This window comes from Oikopleura dioica, chromosome 1 (assembly GCF_907165135.1).
Source record: "Oikopleura dioica chromosome 1, OKI2018_I68_1.0, whole genome shotgun sequence".
In the NCBI taxonomy this organism is placed as follows: Eukaryota; Metazoa; Chordata; class Appendicularia; order Copelata; family Oikopleuridae; genus Oikopleura; species Oikopleura dioica.
This window is the reverse complement of record NC_137291.1, coordinates 8,577,177-8,593,733: the sequence shown is the minus strand read 5'-3', so window position 1 is coordinate 8,593,733 and position 16,557 is coordinate 8,577,177. Positions and strand designations below refer to the sequence as shown.

Sequence of the window (16,557 nt, the reverse complement as noted above, 5' to 3'; positions counted from 1 at the left end):
TAGCAAAAACACTAGAATCAAGATAAGAGCGTTAATTTTAATCAGAGATACATCTGCCTAAGAAAAAAAAAATCACATGTTGTGGAAAAAGTTATCAATCTTCTTGCCCAGCCTGGCTCGTTGTTGGGATTTCTCCGTGGCGGTCTACGGTGGTCGAAAGAATCTGACAGAAGCTTATGTAATCAACCCGATAGAGGGAACTACCGACGCCCTTGGAGATGAGCATTTGTTACCTGGCCTCGGGCGAGTGTACCACACGATAGAAGTGTTGAATAATGTCACTTATCTGATAGGAGGACAAGAACCTTCTGGTAATCAAACTGGAATGGAACCAAGTGATCTTGTCTTCTCAAAAACCGCTAAAAACTCCCCTTGGGAGCTTTTGCCAAACTCGAAAATGTCATTTCCGCGAGCTCGTATGGCGAGTACGATTTTCAACGGCCGCATTTGGGCATGTGGTGGTCGAGGTGGAGCTGCTTTCGAGTCGCTCACCGTTTGTGAAAGGAACGGATTTCTGCGGTCGTCTCTTTGCCGAACGTGACGTGATAATCCAGTAACCGTTTAACAGTGTTACGGACGTACTTGAAAGACTCGTAAGACTACAAGTCGTGGTTAGGCGCCCAGTTTGATTTGCGCGAATTTTAGTTCACTTTGGACATTTGACAGACAGCCTGATTCAAATAATTTCGTCGCGAAAAAATAATTTTCGTTTGATATTATCAAAGGCTTTCAAAGCTGAAATAATAAGAAATGATATTTATGCATCAACTAACGTAGCATCCGTTCAAAGTTTCAACGGAACACATTGGTTTAGAGAAGCGAGCCTTTTCGGTGGAATAGGAGTGCCTGCCTCACAACAAGGTCTGTTGATCAAATTAGCTCTTATGTTTGATATCCTTTCTTAACGAAATTACTTCTCAAAACAACAGAGTACCAAAATATTAAAACGACGATTATAACGTTTTCCAAAACGTTTTTTCCTTTCTTTCAAATCTTTCAATCACTTACTCGTTTTTCAGGTCGCGACAGATTCACAATATCGACCACCTCGGAAGGGATGATCGCGATTGGTGGCCACAACTCGTTCTTGGGCGAGCCGCAAAAGTCCACTGAAATCTACCAAGGTGGCGAATGGAGCCCCGGTCCGACGCTTCCTGAAGCGCGCTACGGCCACCAAACAGTAGTTTACAAAGACGCCGTTTTCGTCTTCGGCGGTTTGGTGGAAAATAGAGCGGCGATTCTGAAGCTGGACAACTTCCAAAGCTACTGGTCGCCTGTCGGCCGGATGGTCAATCCGGTTAGACTCAAGTTTAATGCGATTTTGAAAGGGCCTGAAGTATTTATCTATGGTGGCAAATGCGAGAGGATTGGAAAGCGCAAATTTCGCAAACAGGTTAAAATTCGCTAATAATTGTGTTTTCAATAAATAAATTTTTTAATAAAAAATAATAGTTAAAAAATAAAAATTATTTAAATAAATTAATTATTAGTAATAATAGTTTATTCTATTAAAATTATTTCAATCATTATTAAATCAATTATTTAATAAATAATGATAAGATTTTCTCGCAATATTAAATTTCTGTATTTTAGGAAACGTACGATGTTTGCGATCCCCAAGTGGAAATATTCAGCCTCGCCAGTTACCGTTCGAAGGAAAAAGTTTAGAAAATCGTAAACAGGACTAGTGCCATACGGGTCGCGTTTAATGTTCAAAAAGCCGCCAAAATCCAAACTTAGCAATATTTTCACTATCATCTGTTATGATAAGCAACATGGAGGGCGAATAATTTGTTTAGCGTGTAATTACGGGCTCGGCAGGAGACGACGGAGAATTGTAGTTTAATTGTTGGCAGTTTCTTTTGCTCTTTTTAGAGTTTTGCGACTGATGATTAATTTGATTATTGAAAAGGACTTTCTTTATTTTCATCATTATCAAAATTTCATAATCAGCAGAAAAAACGTTTTGCTCGAAGCAAATTAACTCGAAGAACCCAATTTTTTTGGATGCTTTTTGAAATGAACCTATTATTGTCGTGGAAAAAACATATTCATAGAAAAATTCCTGCATGTTAGTAAATTTGACTCATGCACTTAAGAATTCTAGTGGCATCATTGTTGATGTTCGTTGAACATTGAAAAACATAGAGAAATAACTTTTGATCAGGCAGTTGATTTTGATTTTCCTGGGAATTCTGACGCTCAAGCAATTTTATACGAAAAAATTGAAGCTACAGGAGTTGAAGAAAAGCCTCAACCAGCCGCGGTTGTTGATGTTCTCGCGGACACAAACGGTGAACCCGACAATAACAAGACAAGAAATACTTTGGGAAATGACGACGAGGACGAAGCGATGAAATCGGATGATCAAAAGGTGTCTGAGCCTGTGGAGTTGCTGCTGGATTTTGTTGAACAGAAAGGTTCGAAAAAGAGTCGAAAACGACGTGTTCCTTTACGAAAATAGAATATTGAATTCTCGGGATTTTAAACTTAGATTTCTTTTATTAGAAATTACTTTCAATAACCATACGTTTCTTTTTGAGCTAAAAATAATCAAATCATTTAGACAATCGAAAAGACGGTGAGTTCGAAGAAATCGAAGAATTCGAGGAAATTGAAGTTTTTCCAAATTACTCGGAAGAAGAGTACGAAAGTGAAGAGTACGAAATCAGCATTCCCTCGCTCTTGCCGAGTTTCAGCTTGCCGAAAGGAAACCTAGAAGATCTTCTGAGCATCAGAAAACGGCCAAATTTGCCGTTTTTGTTTGAAGAGCAACCGGTCGAGGAGGAAAAGGAGCGTAAAACGGTCTCTGAGGTAAGTAAACTTGAAAAATCTGAGTTTTCAGGAGTCGGAAATTTTCAAACAAGAACAAGTGTCGGAACTGGAATCTCTTGCTGGAGTTGTAATAGGAAAAGGGTTGGCGTTTATATAATTTTGAGTTATTTACATTTTTGAGTCGATATAATTGGGTTCTAAAAAGCGTCAAGTTATTTTAAAAGGGCGTTTTTGACGCAAACGCTCATGCAAAAATATAAATTCTTCTAGTGTATGCTTGGGTTGCGTTTTTTTTTGAAACAAGCATTTGAGACATGAAGTTTCTAATTCAATTTCGCGGTGTTAAAGTGAGCTAATCGACGACTCCTCGAGTTGGAAATTTATTGCTTTTGGGGAAAACAGGATATTTCTAGGGTACCGCTTACCGGATTTGGTCGTTTCTTGAATTCTTTATTAGTTTTTATCGGCCATTTTTTCATAAAGATTTTCTTCTTTTTGTTAATAAAACTGCTAAAAATAAATAAAGTGGCTGTTTTTGGCTTTCAGACTTACTTTTTCGTTTAACTGGTTTATGGACAGCAATTCGGGAAATCATTAAAAATCAGAATCGGAATTATTTTTTCATGACTAAAAACCCTTGTAAAGCGCAGATCCATCAACGTGCGCATCATCCTTCACGACGTGCGCCCCCGGAGAAGTCTGCTATCTTCGCGTAGAAATGTACGACCGAGTGACTACCAGGGTAAGAATTGACCGAGAATTCTAACATTTTGTTATGATTTTAGATTTCTGCTGGTTGCGCAGCGTCGGACGCCTGCGAGACTCAGAAGGCTCAGAACTTCCGCTTCAATCTGCCGCAAACTCTTTCTCGGTTGAACCAGTGCCGTCCGCTCACTCCGTATGTTGCTTCTGTTTGTCGACAGTGCTGTGCGACGGCGAATTGTAATAGCAACATTCCCTCGGATCTGAATGGATGGCTCTAACGAATGAAACTGTTGATGAAGAATAATGAAAGAAAATATTCGAAATTGAAAAACATCATTCCCTTTCTTTGTACATAAATAAAAAGAAGGCTCCGTTCAATTTCTGCGAACATTGCATATTGTTCCCGAGTTGTTGACAAGCCGAACAAATCGTTAACATCGTAGAAGTTAATCGCAGTTTCTCATTTTTGTTGACGGTTTCCGCCGCGCGCAGGAACCAAAAAAAAAATGGTGGCGCTGCTCAATTCGCTCCGCCGCCGCAGTTTCCCGCCGCGTTTGATACAAAAACTAGAATCTTATTCTTATCGATTTTCAGCACGAAAGCTTCTTTAGCGGCTTGAGAGAGAAAAAGACTTTACTTCTTCAACAGAACAATATAAATATAAACAAAATGTTTTTGAAAAAAGCTCTCTTCACTGCTGGATTTGCTGCTGCTGCTACAGATAGTGTCACCTTTGGAATTACACTCGGTATGATCTTGAAGCTAATTCAAAAGAAAAAAAAATCTGTTGGTTCCGGGCACCTCCCCTTAATTTTCTTGTCAAATATTTTAAGGTCTCAAATAATTTCGAAAATTATATTTGACCAAATTTCAACAGATTCTTTCTAAATTAGCATCCCTGCCAGAAAGATATGAGATCCATCCGCCGCAAGTAAACAAAATGTAATTTAATTTTACTTGCTTTTTACTTGCCACGTGGGAGTATTTAAAAGACTTGCCAAACCGTTTAAATTTGACCGTTAAATATTTTTAAGCGAGATTAGCGGACTCATGACCTTCTTTTAACACCCTTCCGAGAAATAGGATTATGATCTTGAAAACCAAAAAGTAGGATTTCTACGTCGATAAAATACAGCACCTATCTTTCGACTTATTATTTCGATTATCATTTAATTGTTCCCAGAGTAATAATTGAGATGAAACACTCAAGAATGAAGCAATTGGCAATTGCGGGTAATCCCACTGCCATGGGAAGTTTAAAGTAATTGTCGATAAAATTGGTCAATTTATCTGAATTTTGACATTGAATTTTCGTCTTCTGGTCCGAGTTAAATTAAATTTTAGACGGACACACACCTCTTTGCTTGAAATATCAGCCACCAAACGAGGCCTTCGATTTCGACGACTCATTCCTGGTGCCACTTCTTTACGAAGATCGATCCTCGCTCTCCTTGTTCGCTAATATTCAGATGGATGAAGATGAAGAAAATCTTTCTGTCAACCAAGGAATGGCTCGCCGAGCTGTTATTTGCGCGTTAGAAAAGTACTTTCATTCTTCGTGAATTCTAGTGTCATTGAACTGACGTGCAAGGGCTAATAGGTTAAATTAGAAAATTCATGCTTTCGAAGCCGGATGACATAAAGAGCAGGCTCTAAATTAACAAAAAGAAGCCCATAATTTATCACTGAATATGAAATGGCCCGAAATTTGAATAATTTCGTATAATTGCGGCCGGCGACCCTGTCAAAGTTCTCTTCTATTCACCTTCTGGTCACGTGTTCGACCTTTCTCTTGAAGACCTCAAGATCCCAGAAGGTAATTTACATCTTTCAACATGGCTTCAAAATTCTATTCAATTTTAAGGTGGATCTGAACGAAAAGACGGCAAGCTCGATTTCGACGGTCTCATTGCCGACATCAACACCAACCGAAACCTCTACATCTTCAAAACAGGTACAAAGCCATAACTCCCGTCTAAAACAATTTTACGTTCTAGTTATCCCAAAATATAAAAACATGCTCACTTAATTAGGATCTAGGGTAGTTTATTATTGCTCACAACTCATGAAAAGTGAGTTCTCATGTAATTTCATTAGACGAATGAGATAAAACTTGATATTTTTTAAAAAACAGAAGGTTAAAAATCGAATGAAAATAAACGATCAATTTTTTTTTGTGAAATTTCAATATGAAGGAAAATTTAAGGAGCTATCTAAAATAAAATGAATTTGAATGCAAGTCCCTTTCCCTTCAAAAAGCTAGTGAATAAGCCCTTTATTCAAAATTGATTCAATAATCCAGCGGTCGATGAATGCAGCTGAATCGGATCACTCTGTCCATTCTGATGTGATTTTTCGTCATGAGCCAGTTTTCGACTTTTCAGTTGAATATTTCAATTTGCACATATTCCAAATCTAATAAAATTGACACTTTTTTTCAGAAACTGGCCTGGTAACCCGCGTGCAACACTTCGGCGAAGACGGCTACCACGTGCAAATTGCGCTGGACAAGCTCGACGACAAGGTTCGTCACCTAATCTTTCGGATTTCAGCGGCTTAGTCAAGACTTTCCGAGAGTATTTCGAGTGCATCACAAAACACGAATTCTCTTCTTTATCACGTTTTTTCATCTGCTATTTTAGGTGCGCGGACTTTTCGGAAACTTCCACGCCGGAACGACATACAAAGTCAAGGCTGAGGCAAAGAACGGAAAGAAGCACAAAAACGGTGAATTCGCTACTGTCACTATCAACAATGAAGATTCTTCAGAAGGAACTGGTTCCATTTTATCATTTCTTAAGAAGCTCTCTAAGGGGCGTTTTACTATTTCGGCGGAGATGCTAGAAAAAATATAGGCATGTTTGAACCAGTGTCAGATTTCTCTGCTGTATACGACGACAACAAGGCTTGCTGGATGATCGAAGACAGTCACTCGGACATTCTTCTCCCGGCCTCAGAAGCTAACCTCATGCTCTGAGAGGGATGAATCACAATTTGAACAAATACTATATAGCCACTGTGTCCTGGTGCAGCCCGACTGACAAAGAACAATCTTTGCCAAACTAAACAATTCTTTTTTTCTTCTTGACTGTAAATACCTTTTTAAAAACGACATGGCTTCTGCAAATCAGAAGCTAATAAAGAACACAATGATAAAAAATTTGACTTTGTTCGGATTTACTTTCCCATGTTGGTTGGACATATTGTTATCTCGGATTAGCCATTCAATTGGAAAATCAAGGGCGGAAGCTGAGCTCTATAAAAAGAACGGATGTCGAGCCAACTCACGAGAGTGAAAAATGAGGATCTTAAAGATTTTTCTAGTGTTTAATTTGTAAGTTCTATTGCTTGCCAATCAGTATTCTCAGTGATATTCTAGCGCAAATGCGTTTACTTTGATGGACCCATTGGTCGACTTCGCAGTCGCAAAAATATGGGACACCATGGTCAAGCGCGTCATAGACACAGCTGGACAATCTACTGCATTTACGAACTACTTGTGGATGAATTTGACATCGACTGAGATTCGTGACATTATCCAAAATATTGACGTTGATGCTGTCCGCGATGGTGGTTTGACAGTTGATGATTTTGTTGCGATTTTTGATGTTAACCCTGATCTTGCCGCGTTTGACCTTACGGAGGGCTTTAACCACACGGGTCGGATTCGGTTGTAGAGGTGCTCGGACAGAGGGTTCTATTAAAATTAAGAAAACTACACTTTCTGTCGAAACCGGTTGAGTTTTATTCTTAGTTGTATTACTGTAACATCATATTTTATGGTTCATCTATGTATGGTAAAGCTTGATAAAAGGGTAGAAGGCAATGACATCGTGACCGCCATTGGTGCTAATGATGCTACTTGGAATGCTCTCCTAGAAGCTGCAGAGGTTCAAACTATATCTTTTTTGTGTTTATATTTATGAAATTTAGCTCTTACAAGAAATTTACTACGGCGAGATTGATGCATACAAATTCATAGGGATTTTCTCGGATGGTTTCGATGCACTTAGCTCGATCAAAAACAGCAATGACGCTTCACTTAATTCTGTCACTACTGCCGATCAGATTCTTCACTGGACCTTCATTTTTGCAGAAAAGGCCGCGTTTGCGTACGAAAAACATGAATGTAATTAGAAGACGGGTATAAAATTGCTGTACCGATAACGCTCGTCAATTAAGACTATTACGACACGATGATGTACTACGTGGGAATGCTTCAATTTCACCTCGAGAACTCGTACCAAGGAAAAATAGAAGACTTTTGTGACGCCTATCCGGAGGAAATCGACATTTTTGGAATCGCGCGGGATATAGTCTTCTTCCTACAGGTGAATTCTTTTCAAAAATAATGCGCTCAAAAAATTTGAACAGGTGCAAATTCTACCGACTCTCAATTCAATGGATTTACTGGCATTTGATGCTTGGAATCATTTTGTTGAAAACATCCCAGGTTTCTTATCTTAAATCTTATTATTTATAACGAATTCATAGTTTTGGAGAACTACGAGGTTCCAAAAGATTGGGCTTCGATCGGGTACACAACTGCTAATTACTACCTAAATGGAATAGATGGTAGCCTTGAGGAGCTCGAGATTATAAGCAACGCTGGATTCCTCTTTGCTGGTCGATCATTGGCGTCTTTTGCTACTGAAACAGTGCAGGACTTTATCTGCTACTAAATGCTTTTCTGACGATCCTTTAAATAAATCAAACGCAATTTTATTCAGGCGATTATCTTTCTATTTAATTTAACTTTACATATTTCCAGGCAAAGGCAAGTTCTTATTGCACAGTAATTATATGCTGCTCTCTGTTATTCTCCGGCCTATAAGATACTGCAGTTTGATACTGCATTCCCACATCGCATTCGTCCCTCTTTGCTCTCGCGAAACAGCCTGTTTTGTACATTACAGTTGCAATCACAGCTAGTAGTAATAATCCAGTGACCACAGCAAAGACTATCCAAAGAATGGGCAGCGAATCATAGAGAGCAACAGGCATTAAAACTGTGAATTCGATTGTTGATGTCTCAGAAAGAAAGATGTTGGTTTCTTCATACGGACCGCGATTTACTTCAAATGTGAATTCAGGAATAAACTTTGAGCTCGTATTCAGCATGCTGAAAATCTCGTCGTTGATTTCAGCTTTTCCAGGTTTTTTTATTTAAATTCAATAATAGCTTTAATTAGATTCAAAACCTTTCCTTCAAGAACAAGATTTAAAATATCATTCTTTCTCATCAACTCATCATCAGTGGAGCACGAGATCTCAACGCATCTGGCGCTTGAATTTCTTGTGGAGCAGTCGAACATTGCAAAATCGTCGATCTTCGCGAGGTTGAAATCATCGTTTCTATCGAAAGGAGATCCATCACTCACGATTGATGGAACATCGCATATTATTTTTTGCATCATAATGTTGTCCTAAAATTATACTACTAGCTAGATATTATGTTGGCATTAGTACCTGCTCGAGTGAAAGTTCAGCGTTGATGTTCCTCAAAATCATCCGACCCCCTTTCGTCCATTTGGGAAAATTAACTTTGATTGATCCATCTACAGTGCTGGGCCCTTTGTTCTCAACAGAAAACTCCCATCTTATGGGTCCATAATCTTTTTCGAAAGTAATGAAAGGGGGCACCACCTGTAGCTCATCTTGGAATCGCGTTTGAATTTGATGCGGTAATGACAATGTTCTCATTTCTGATTTAGCTGGAAAATCATTTGTTGAATTCGCCCAGAAATTCACATCCGTGCTCGCTTTTTTGAAGTCAGGATCAACATCGAAACGAAATTTCAAGCGATAGAGGTCGGGGCGAGCAGGATTTCCAATAAGACAGCTTTTCAGATGTTTCTCTAAAGCGAAAATAGGACAGATAGAGTCTTCTTACACTTACCTATTTGGCGGCAAGGAATCGTTTTTTGGTCACTAGCTCCATAGAGAAGCATCGCTACATTTAGTTTGCTCGTCGTATTGACAAAAATATATGTCCCGAATGCATTTTCTCCTCTGACTTCAAGCATCGTTGTTGCCTCCACTATGTTTTCAGCACCGTAGACGACATTTTCCGTCGTTGACTCAATTTTGCTGAGCGAAAGTTCGCTTTTACAAATGTTGTCGGATCCACATTCCTTGTTGAAAGCCACGGTCCCCGATAAATTCACTCCTGAAAACTGCATCAGGCAACATGAATTTCAATTGCGTTACCGGAATTCGGGTCGAGGGCAATTTCTTCTTGACCTTCGGACAGACTCGCTATAACATTCACAGGCAAGTCATGTTGATGGTCTAGCCACAGACTACGTTTAATGTCAAACTGTACTTCTTGACAATATGGTCGTCCATTTTCAAGAGAAAGACCAGAGAAGTAAACTTTTGGATTTTCAACTCTTGTTTGATCATGCTCGCAAACAACATTGATCCGAATCTTGTTGGAACCAAAGGAAGTGAATTGAAAGCAAAATTCGTAGGAGACCGAATAGTCGTTTTGCTCAATAGGTCTGTCAGGAAATTTTCGAAAATACGAGGTAAGCTTCAACGGAGTTCGCAAGGCCATGATATCGACATAATCTTTCTTCGGCGCGGACACCACAAGCTGGCGATTTCTGAGGCCCATTGCAAATCCATACCAATTTAAGTTGTCTTCCGATTTTATAATCTGGCTTGGTTCTTCTCTTAGACCTCCAGAGTGGCCATTATAGACGGAAATCGTCGCTTCCTCGCCATAAGGCGCCGCAATCAGCAAATCATCATATCCATCTAAACCCCCAATAAAATCACCATAAAAACCTTAATCTCACCCATGTCAATATCATAAACAGCAAGCGAGCTTCCGAATCGCGCATTCGGAGTATTTCCTTTCAAAATGATAGAATCATCGAAGAGCCCTTCTCCTCTATGATTTCTAAAAACGGTCACACGACCCAGGTCAGTTTTTCCGTCTTCAAACCAATAAGGAGAGATGATTTCAAAAAACTTTTTGCGCGGCCGGAAATCATGAAAAAAGTGCTAGTGCAGTTTTGTCAGGCTCGTCGAGACGAGTCGATTGGTATAGGTCACTCTTGAAAATTTTAAAGATTTACCGGTTAACCGGTTGATTACCGGAAATCACGTTGTCAGCTCCCGTTTTTGTTCTAGTCGTCGGATTTTCATGTTTGAAGCGTCAAAATGATCCTTATGATCAGGGCTTCTCTAGCCTCCGAGATGAGCCCCATATCTCATTTCCTGCCGAGCTTATCACTAAAAGTTTGAATTTTACGCACTTTTTTCACTTTGAAAGTCCATAACGTAAAATTTTTATGGTAAATACTAATAAACTTCTGCGGTTTTGATAGACAATTGAAAATTAATAATACCCACCGTTCAAAACCTTGTAACCAGCCGGTTAAAAAGCGCTGAATCAAAATTATGCCCTCAAAAACCACTTTTTTGATTATATTTTTCTCCTCAAAGATCGGAACTAGAATCGCGACCTTTTTGCGCAAAATCAATGCTATTTCTTTTAAAAGAGGATTTTTTGGAGAATAAAGGGGTCTATTTTAATTTTGGATTCCATAACTGGAACTTCTTGTATCGCCTTTTCCACTGCTCGCTTTTTTCTCAGGTTGACCAAGTTTGATTCTTGTAGACATTTGATGCCTTCTAGGACATTTAAGATGTTTTGTTGAGCCCCCGAATGAGCAGATCTCTTCTTGGAAAACTCGGCTTTGAGGAAACTCCAGTAAATTTCGAATTTTTTCTCTTCGCTTTCAGCTCGGACGAGTTGGTAGACCATTGAATGCAGCTCATGTTCTCAGTCCTTTTCTGTCATGTTTCGTTGACAAAAATCATGTTTGCACATGATGAATCTTAAATGCACGATTTTAAGAACCCTAATTCGTCAGAAGACTCCGCTAGCTCTGTGGCAAGTTATGAAACATGTCACAGTGACCTCCTGAAGCCCAAGAAGTGCTCCATATCGGAACGCCCGAAGAGGACAAGCCCAAGACTAAATTTATGATTGGCTCATTGCCGACGCAAGATAGCTCAGCTACGATTGTAAGAAGCTATGTATGGGTTTAAGTTCAATTATAATAAAAATTCAGGCTAAAATTAAATATAATCAAAAAAGTGGTTTTTGAGGGCATAATTTTGATTCAGCGCTTTTTAACCGGCTGGTTACAAGGTTTTGAACGGTGGGTATTATTAATTTTCAATTGTCTATCAAAACCGCAGAAGTTTATTAGTATTTACCATAAAAATTTTACGTTATGGACTTTCAAAGTGAAAAAAGTGCGTAAAATTCAAACTTTTAGTGATAAGCTCGGCAGGAAATGAGATATGGGGCTCATCTCGGAGGCTAGAGAAGCCCTGATCATAAGGATCATTTTGACGCTTCAAACATGAAAATCCGACGACTAGAACAAAAACGGGAGCTGACAACGTGATTTCCGGTAATCAACCGGTTAACCGGTAAATCCTTAAAATTTTCAAGAGTGACCTATACCAATCGACTCGTCTCGACGAGCCTGACAAAACTGCACTAGCACTTTTTTCATGATTTCCGGCCGCGCAAAAAGTTTTTTGAAATCATCAGAGCCAACAACGAGATCTTCACCACCATTTTTCATGCCGAAAACGCCGCTTGCCAAACTTGTTCCAAAACCTTCACCTACTTTCGCATCGATTGGTTGAACAGACCAAAGTGGGTACTTTGATAATTTCTGAATCGCCTTGCTTCGAACTTCATAAAACAAAACCCTTCCAGTGAGCTCATAATTTCGCATTCTTGACGGTGCTCCAACGACGAATCCAAACTCAAATCGCGCCAAAGCGCTTCCTTCATAAGTTTGATCATAATTTCTCCAAAGCAATTTTTTCTTCATCGAAATATCGATGTTGGCATGGTCTGGGAGCAATGTTGACCAGAGCCGGGAAATGTCGCGCTGCATGTCGGATTCTGACGCCGTGGAGACATTTGAAAACGAGCTGCCGCTCGGGTAGATGAGAGTTGAACTGCCGATGCCATGTGATCGTATTGGCTACAAAGGGCTTCATAAATCCGAAAGAATGAAAGTTTCTTCACCCCAATCATAAATCTAAAGCCATTTCCTGACCAACAATAGCTGTCTCGTCAAATGCCTCCCCAACTGCAGCAAAGCCAAATCCGAAAGCGCAGTCAATCGCCGGACTATTGTATTTATTATTAGAAGCACACTCTGGCTCGACGACTTCCGATTCCTCGATTCCCCTTTTTATATAACATCGCCCAGTCATCTTGAATTGAATCTGGTCGTACTTGGGAAATCGCTGTTCTAAGCATTGTCGGTTGCCTTCCTGATTTGAGTTATAAAAAGCGCATGTTGGCTTTTATCTTTAGATCAATAACTCGGGCCTGATTTGAGTCCACCCAGCTGCGACAGTACATGGGGGTCTGTTGCCTCGGCTGGCAGACGATATATTTATTGCTCGATATCCAGCTTATCGCGGCGCCGTACATACTTCCCCGGCTTCCGTCAAGCTTTCCCGAGTTGTCTTTCGCGCATTGATGATTACAAATGAAGCTAGAGCCGATGCCATCATCATTTGGTGCCCCTATGATCAAGCCGTCAGCACCGTCTTTTGTAGCTAGTGCATAGCCAAATAAAGACTAAAATAAAGCGTAAAAACAGGATAATTTCAATTTACTTACCCCAGGGGCACCTTGATGCGTCGTTACGACATTTCCCACGTTAAACGCTTCACAACTTCTTTCAGCAAAGATCGCAAGTAGCCAAAGAGCTCTTTTCTTCATTTTTTTCTCTTTTTTCGTTATGTATAAATTTCGTTGTTCAAAATTTTTTGGCTAAGAAATTTTCTCTTTCCATTTTCTTCTCGATGGCTGACAGGTTGTGATTATCTTTTTCTCTTCTCTTGAATGGTGATTCAAGAGGATTAACGTCAATCGTTTGGCTCGAGCTTCGGGTCAAGCTGCACAAGGGATGAAATAAAACGAGAAATAAAAAAAGCAACTCACTGCCTATTCAAAAAATGTGACTAGCTAAGTTCTTGATACCGCCAAACGCTGATTAGTTTTATTTTCACATGAGAAGGACCATTAAAATCAGAACTCAAGCAAACATTTGTTTGTACTTGATTTTATGCGATTGTAAATTTATGATCAACATAAAAGAAGGCTTAAACTTTTATGTTGAGCATTTTTATGATCTTTTTTATAATAAAAAAGCTGTTACTATCCCTTTTCTTCTGAATTTCTCTCTTAGCAAGTAGCAAAAAATCTCAGGAATGACTTTTCACAGCTAAAGTCGGCGACTTTTGAAAAACAAAAGAAGAAGCAAGCGAAACAGCAGAAGCTCGTTACCCATAATTAAAAAGTGGTGATTGCATTACGGCCGCGGGAGGGCATTAAAAGCTTTTCAAATTAGAATTATTGATGCATCCAGGATTCCTAGACAGACTCTGAAATATGTTTTTCTCAAACCTCTCAATCGATGAATTTCAAAGTCAAAAGACGATATTTTCTCGATGAAAGACTAGCTTGAATTATTGCATGGCGCTTCGGCAATAAACTAGTTCCGCTTTCTGTGACATCCCGCACGTGACAAACTATTTCTAAAAAGGAGCAGTGCTAGAATCATAAATCATAAAAGCACTCTCGTAAAATCGCATTGATAAGCAATCTGGCGAACAGAAAAGTTGCAGAAAGATGATTCCTAGATTTTTGATACTTTTAATTTTCAAGCTTGTTTCAAGCCAAGATCCGATCATTGCAAGACCGCCAAGTGAGGGGTACCAGAAATCGACGCAGTTATCCACCTTTAAAGAACCTCCTCCGAAGCCGCGGAGACGTCCCCCTCCTCCTCCTCCTAAGCCACAAAGGCACGATTTCAGCATATATTGAATAGGCACTCTTTTGATAACAGAGTATGTAAATCGATAAAGACAACCAGATGCGGGCAACCAACGCCCACAGCCTCCCCAGCCAGGTCAACGAGGAGCTGGAGCAGCAAAAAAAGAAGCGGCCCCTGTCTGGGATGGAAAAGTTATCTCAAGACAATCCTTGTTTCAACGGATGAGATCAGCTCCTAGATTTGATGAAAATGGAAACCCGATTCGAAAAGGAAAAAAGATGGGTCGTCAATCTGGACCTAGACGAGGAAACCAACAGCCAACAGTAAGAGAGAATTCTCGACAATAAAAAACGTACTTTGTAGAAGCCAGAAAAGAAACAATGGACGCCAAGAAAACCTGGTCAGCCCGTGAAGCCACGATTCAAGCCATCCAACATCGCATCTCGTCGACCGACTCCGAAAAACAATGAACAGAACACAGTGCAGCCAGAGCAACCACCGCAGCCTTCGCAACCGAAAAACAGAAATCGTAAGAATTTTAATTCATTTCTTTTTTGATAAGCTAGTAGAAAATAAGGATTCCGGAAGAACAAAGCTCAGCCAAAATCAGTCAGGGCTAGAGAAATTCTCTTTGCCTCATCGGGAATGGAATAAATACGATGTGACGCTGATAATTTTGGACATGACTTGGTCTCATAACGAGTATTGGAATCAAGCATTAGAGGCGCTTCTTGAGAAGATTTCAAAAGCACCAGGAATTGTTTATATCGCTACAACTTCGCCATATTCATCCGAACCGGGCATTTTCAAGGACCCAGTTTCATTTGTCGAAAAGATTCTGCCCTTGCTTTCAAGACGAGTGTCAATGAAAGGTACGTAAAGAAACGATTTTTCAAAATAAATGTTCTTCAGCTTCTCAAATCTGCCACGATGTTCGCTACGGACAAATGAGAGCCGCACTGGATGAGCTGCGAGATATGGATACTTGGTCCCCTCGAAGATGCTCAACCCTCATCTTTACCGACACTTCAGTGGTCAAGCAAAGCAGCGAGCTTTTCTGCAGAGGTGTTGAAGAAGCAAACGCATCTGATTGTCTGTTAGACAGCGTCTTCGAATCGAGGGGATGCCCGCTTGCAAATGTCCATTTGTTCGGAAATTGTAATTCAGGAATTGGTCATTATTTTTGTGGTTCATTTGCATTCATTATTTTAGATACCAAAATGACCAAAATAAGAATCAAAAAGCGATCATTAAAAATAAACGCTGACTTTCATCATTTTTTGTACAAAAAAGTTTTAAATGAATAAAGTTTATTGATTTATAAGAATGAAGGAGAAGAAGTACAAAACGTAGAAAATATTATGACAGAAACAGACTTAGTTACCGTAGTCCGTGTTTGAGCAAGGGCAGGATTGAATATCTTCAATAACCCAGTTTGCGTTGACATTGACAGCGTTGTTGAAAGTTCTCAAGTTGGCATCAAACATCATTCCACTTTGGAAGTTCGCGTTCTTTTTGAAGGTGACCTTCCATAAGAAGCCATCATCGTTGTCCAAGCTGATAGCATCGTCGACGGGGTGTCCCCAGCTGAGCCAAGAAACGCGAACGTCGAATCGAATCACGAGGAAATCGAGGTCGCTCCAGTCGAGGTCGGAGAGGCTGTAGGACGCGCGGATTCGGAAGCAGTTTCGGCATGTCCAGGAATTTTGGAAAGAGATTTTGTTTCTTGTGAGTTGAGTGCATTCGGGGGCTTTGTCTGCAGGACATCCTTCTGGAATAGTTACTGTTGGAGTAGAGCAGGAGTAAGAGCTGAGGTCGGCTGCCTTCTTTGATCCATCTTCTCTCCACTCGCAGCCTTTTCTCTTGTGGCAGTTGCAGACAAGGTCGATATTATTAGTCGCTGTAGCTGGGAAGATGTCGCCTCCGTTTGAGCATGTCATAGCGCATCTTCGGTCATCAGTGGGGTCATCGACGGAGCAGACGAATCCCAAGTTGTTGTCGGCGACGGCTGGCTCAGCATCGACACTGCCTTCGCAAGTTATGCAGTTGGGGAATGCATCCTCCCACTCGCCATTGATGCATCTGTTTCGCGCTCGTCCGTCAGGAATCGATCCTGGTTTGCACATCAAAGTACATCGCTTGCTATTGCAGTAGTAGCCATCAACGTTGCCACTGACTTCCGGGATCGTGCATTCGAGAGCAGCACGGGAATCATCGCTGGACCCAGCGACTCGGTTTGATTCGC

At 40.2% G+C, this 16,557-nt stretch overlaps 6 protein-coding genes and 1 long non-coding RNA gene across 7 annotated transcripts; 5 read left to right on the top strand and 2 right to left on the bottom strand.

Moving 5' to 3' along the window:
• Positions 1–76: 76 nt before the first annotated feature.
• On the top strand, positions 77–2,955 carry LOC145711959 (uncharacterized). The gene is made up of 6 exons (XM_081789648.1): positions 77–493; positions 726–861; positions 1,020–1,393; positions 1,594–1,662; positions 2,168–2,420; positions 2,567–2,955. Exons 1-6 carry the CDS (start codon positions 77–79, stop codon positions 2,953–2,955), a joined length of 1,638 nt encoding a protein of 545 aa, XP_081645774.1.
• Positions 2,956–3,431: 476 nt separating this feature from the next.
• On the top strand, positions 3,432–3,805 carry LOC145695334 (uncharacterized). Its single transcript, XR_014133695.1, has 2 exons — positions 3,432–3,517; positions 3,561–3,805. It is a non-coding gene; the product is annotated as an uncharacterized LOC145695334 (long non-coding RNA).
• A 229-nt stretch (positions 3,806–4,034) lies between these two features.
• On the top strand, positions 4,035–6,633 carry LOC145702396 (uncharacterized). Its single transcript, XM_081779620.1, has 7 exons — positions 4,035–4,228; positions 4,825–4,986; positions 5,231–5,296; positions 5,345–5,434; positions 5,922–6,004; positions 6,123–6,243; positions 6,348–6,633. Exons 1-7 carry the CDS (start codon positions 4,150–4,152, stop codon positions 6,455–6,457), a joined length of 711 nt encoding a protein of 236 aa, XP_081635746.1. The 5' UTR covers positions 4,035–4,149; the 3' UTR covers positions 6,458–6,633.
• Positions 6,634–6,765: 132 nt separating this feature from the next.
• On the top strand, positions 6,766–8,205 carry LOC145711072 (uncharacterized). Its single transcript, XM_081788797.1, has 7 exons — positions 6,766–6,814; positions 6,860–7,122; positions 7,297–7,370; positions 7,414–7,609; positions 7,663–7,811; positions 7,855–7,933; positions 7,975–8,205. The coding sequence occupies exons 1-7, from the start codon at positions 6,780–6,782 to the stop codon at positions 8,160–8,162; spliced, it is 984 nt and encodes a 327-aa protein (XP_081644923.1). The 5' UTR covers positions 6,766–6,779; the 3' UTR covers positions 8,163–8,205.
• Positions 8,206–8,220: 15 nt separating this feature from the next.
• LOC145711071 (integrin alpha-2-like) lies at positions 8,221–10,438 on the bottom strand. The gene is made up of 5 exons (XM_081788796.1): positions 10,284–10,438; positions 9,691–10,242; positions 9,380–9,649; positions 8,950–9,338; positions 8,221–8,906 (listed from the first exon to the last, which is right to left on the bottom strand). Exons 1-5 carry the CDS (start codon positions 10,285–10,287, stop codon positions 8,643–8,645), a joined length of 1,479 nt encoding a protein of 492 aa, XP_081644922.1. The 5' UTR covers positions 10,288–10,438; the 3' UTR covers positions 8,221–8,642.
• Positions 10,439–11,951: 1,513 nt separating this feature from the next.
• Positions 11,952–13,509, bottom strand: LOC145711958 (uncharacterized). The gene is made up of 4 exons (XM_081789647.1): positions 13,154–13,509; positions 12,857–13,111; positions 12,567–12,798; positions 11,952–12,496 (listed from the first exon to the last, which is right to left on the bottom strand). Exons 1-4 carry the CDS (start codon positions 13,253–13,255, stop codon positions 11,952–11,954), a joined length of 1,134 nt encoding a protein of 377 aa, XP_081645773.1. The 5' UTR covers positions 13,256–13,509.
• Positions 13,510–14,075: 566 nt separating this feature from the next.
• On the top strand, positions 14,076–15,642 carry LOC145711957 (uncharacterized). Its single transcript, XM_081789646.1, has 6 exons — positions 14,076–14,340; positions 14,404–14,635; positions 14,676–14,841; positions 14,882–15,184; positions 15,225–15,485; positions 15,638–15,642. Exons 1-6 carry the CDS (start codon positions 14,168–14,170, stop codon positions 15,640–15,642), a joined length of 1,140 nt encoding a protein of 379 aa, XP_081645772.1. The 5' UTR covers positions 14,076–14,167.
• The last annotated feature ends 915 nt before the right edge of the window (positions 15,643–16,557 follow it).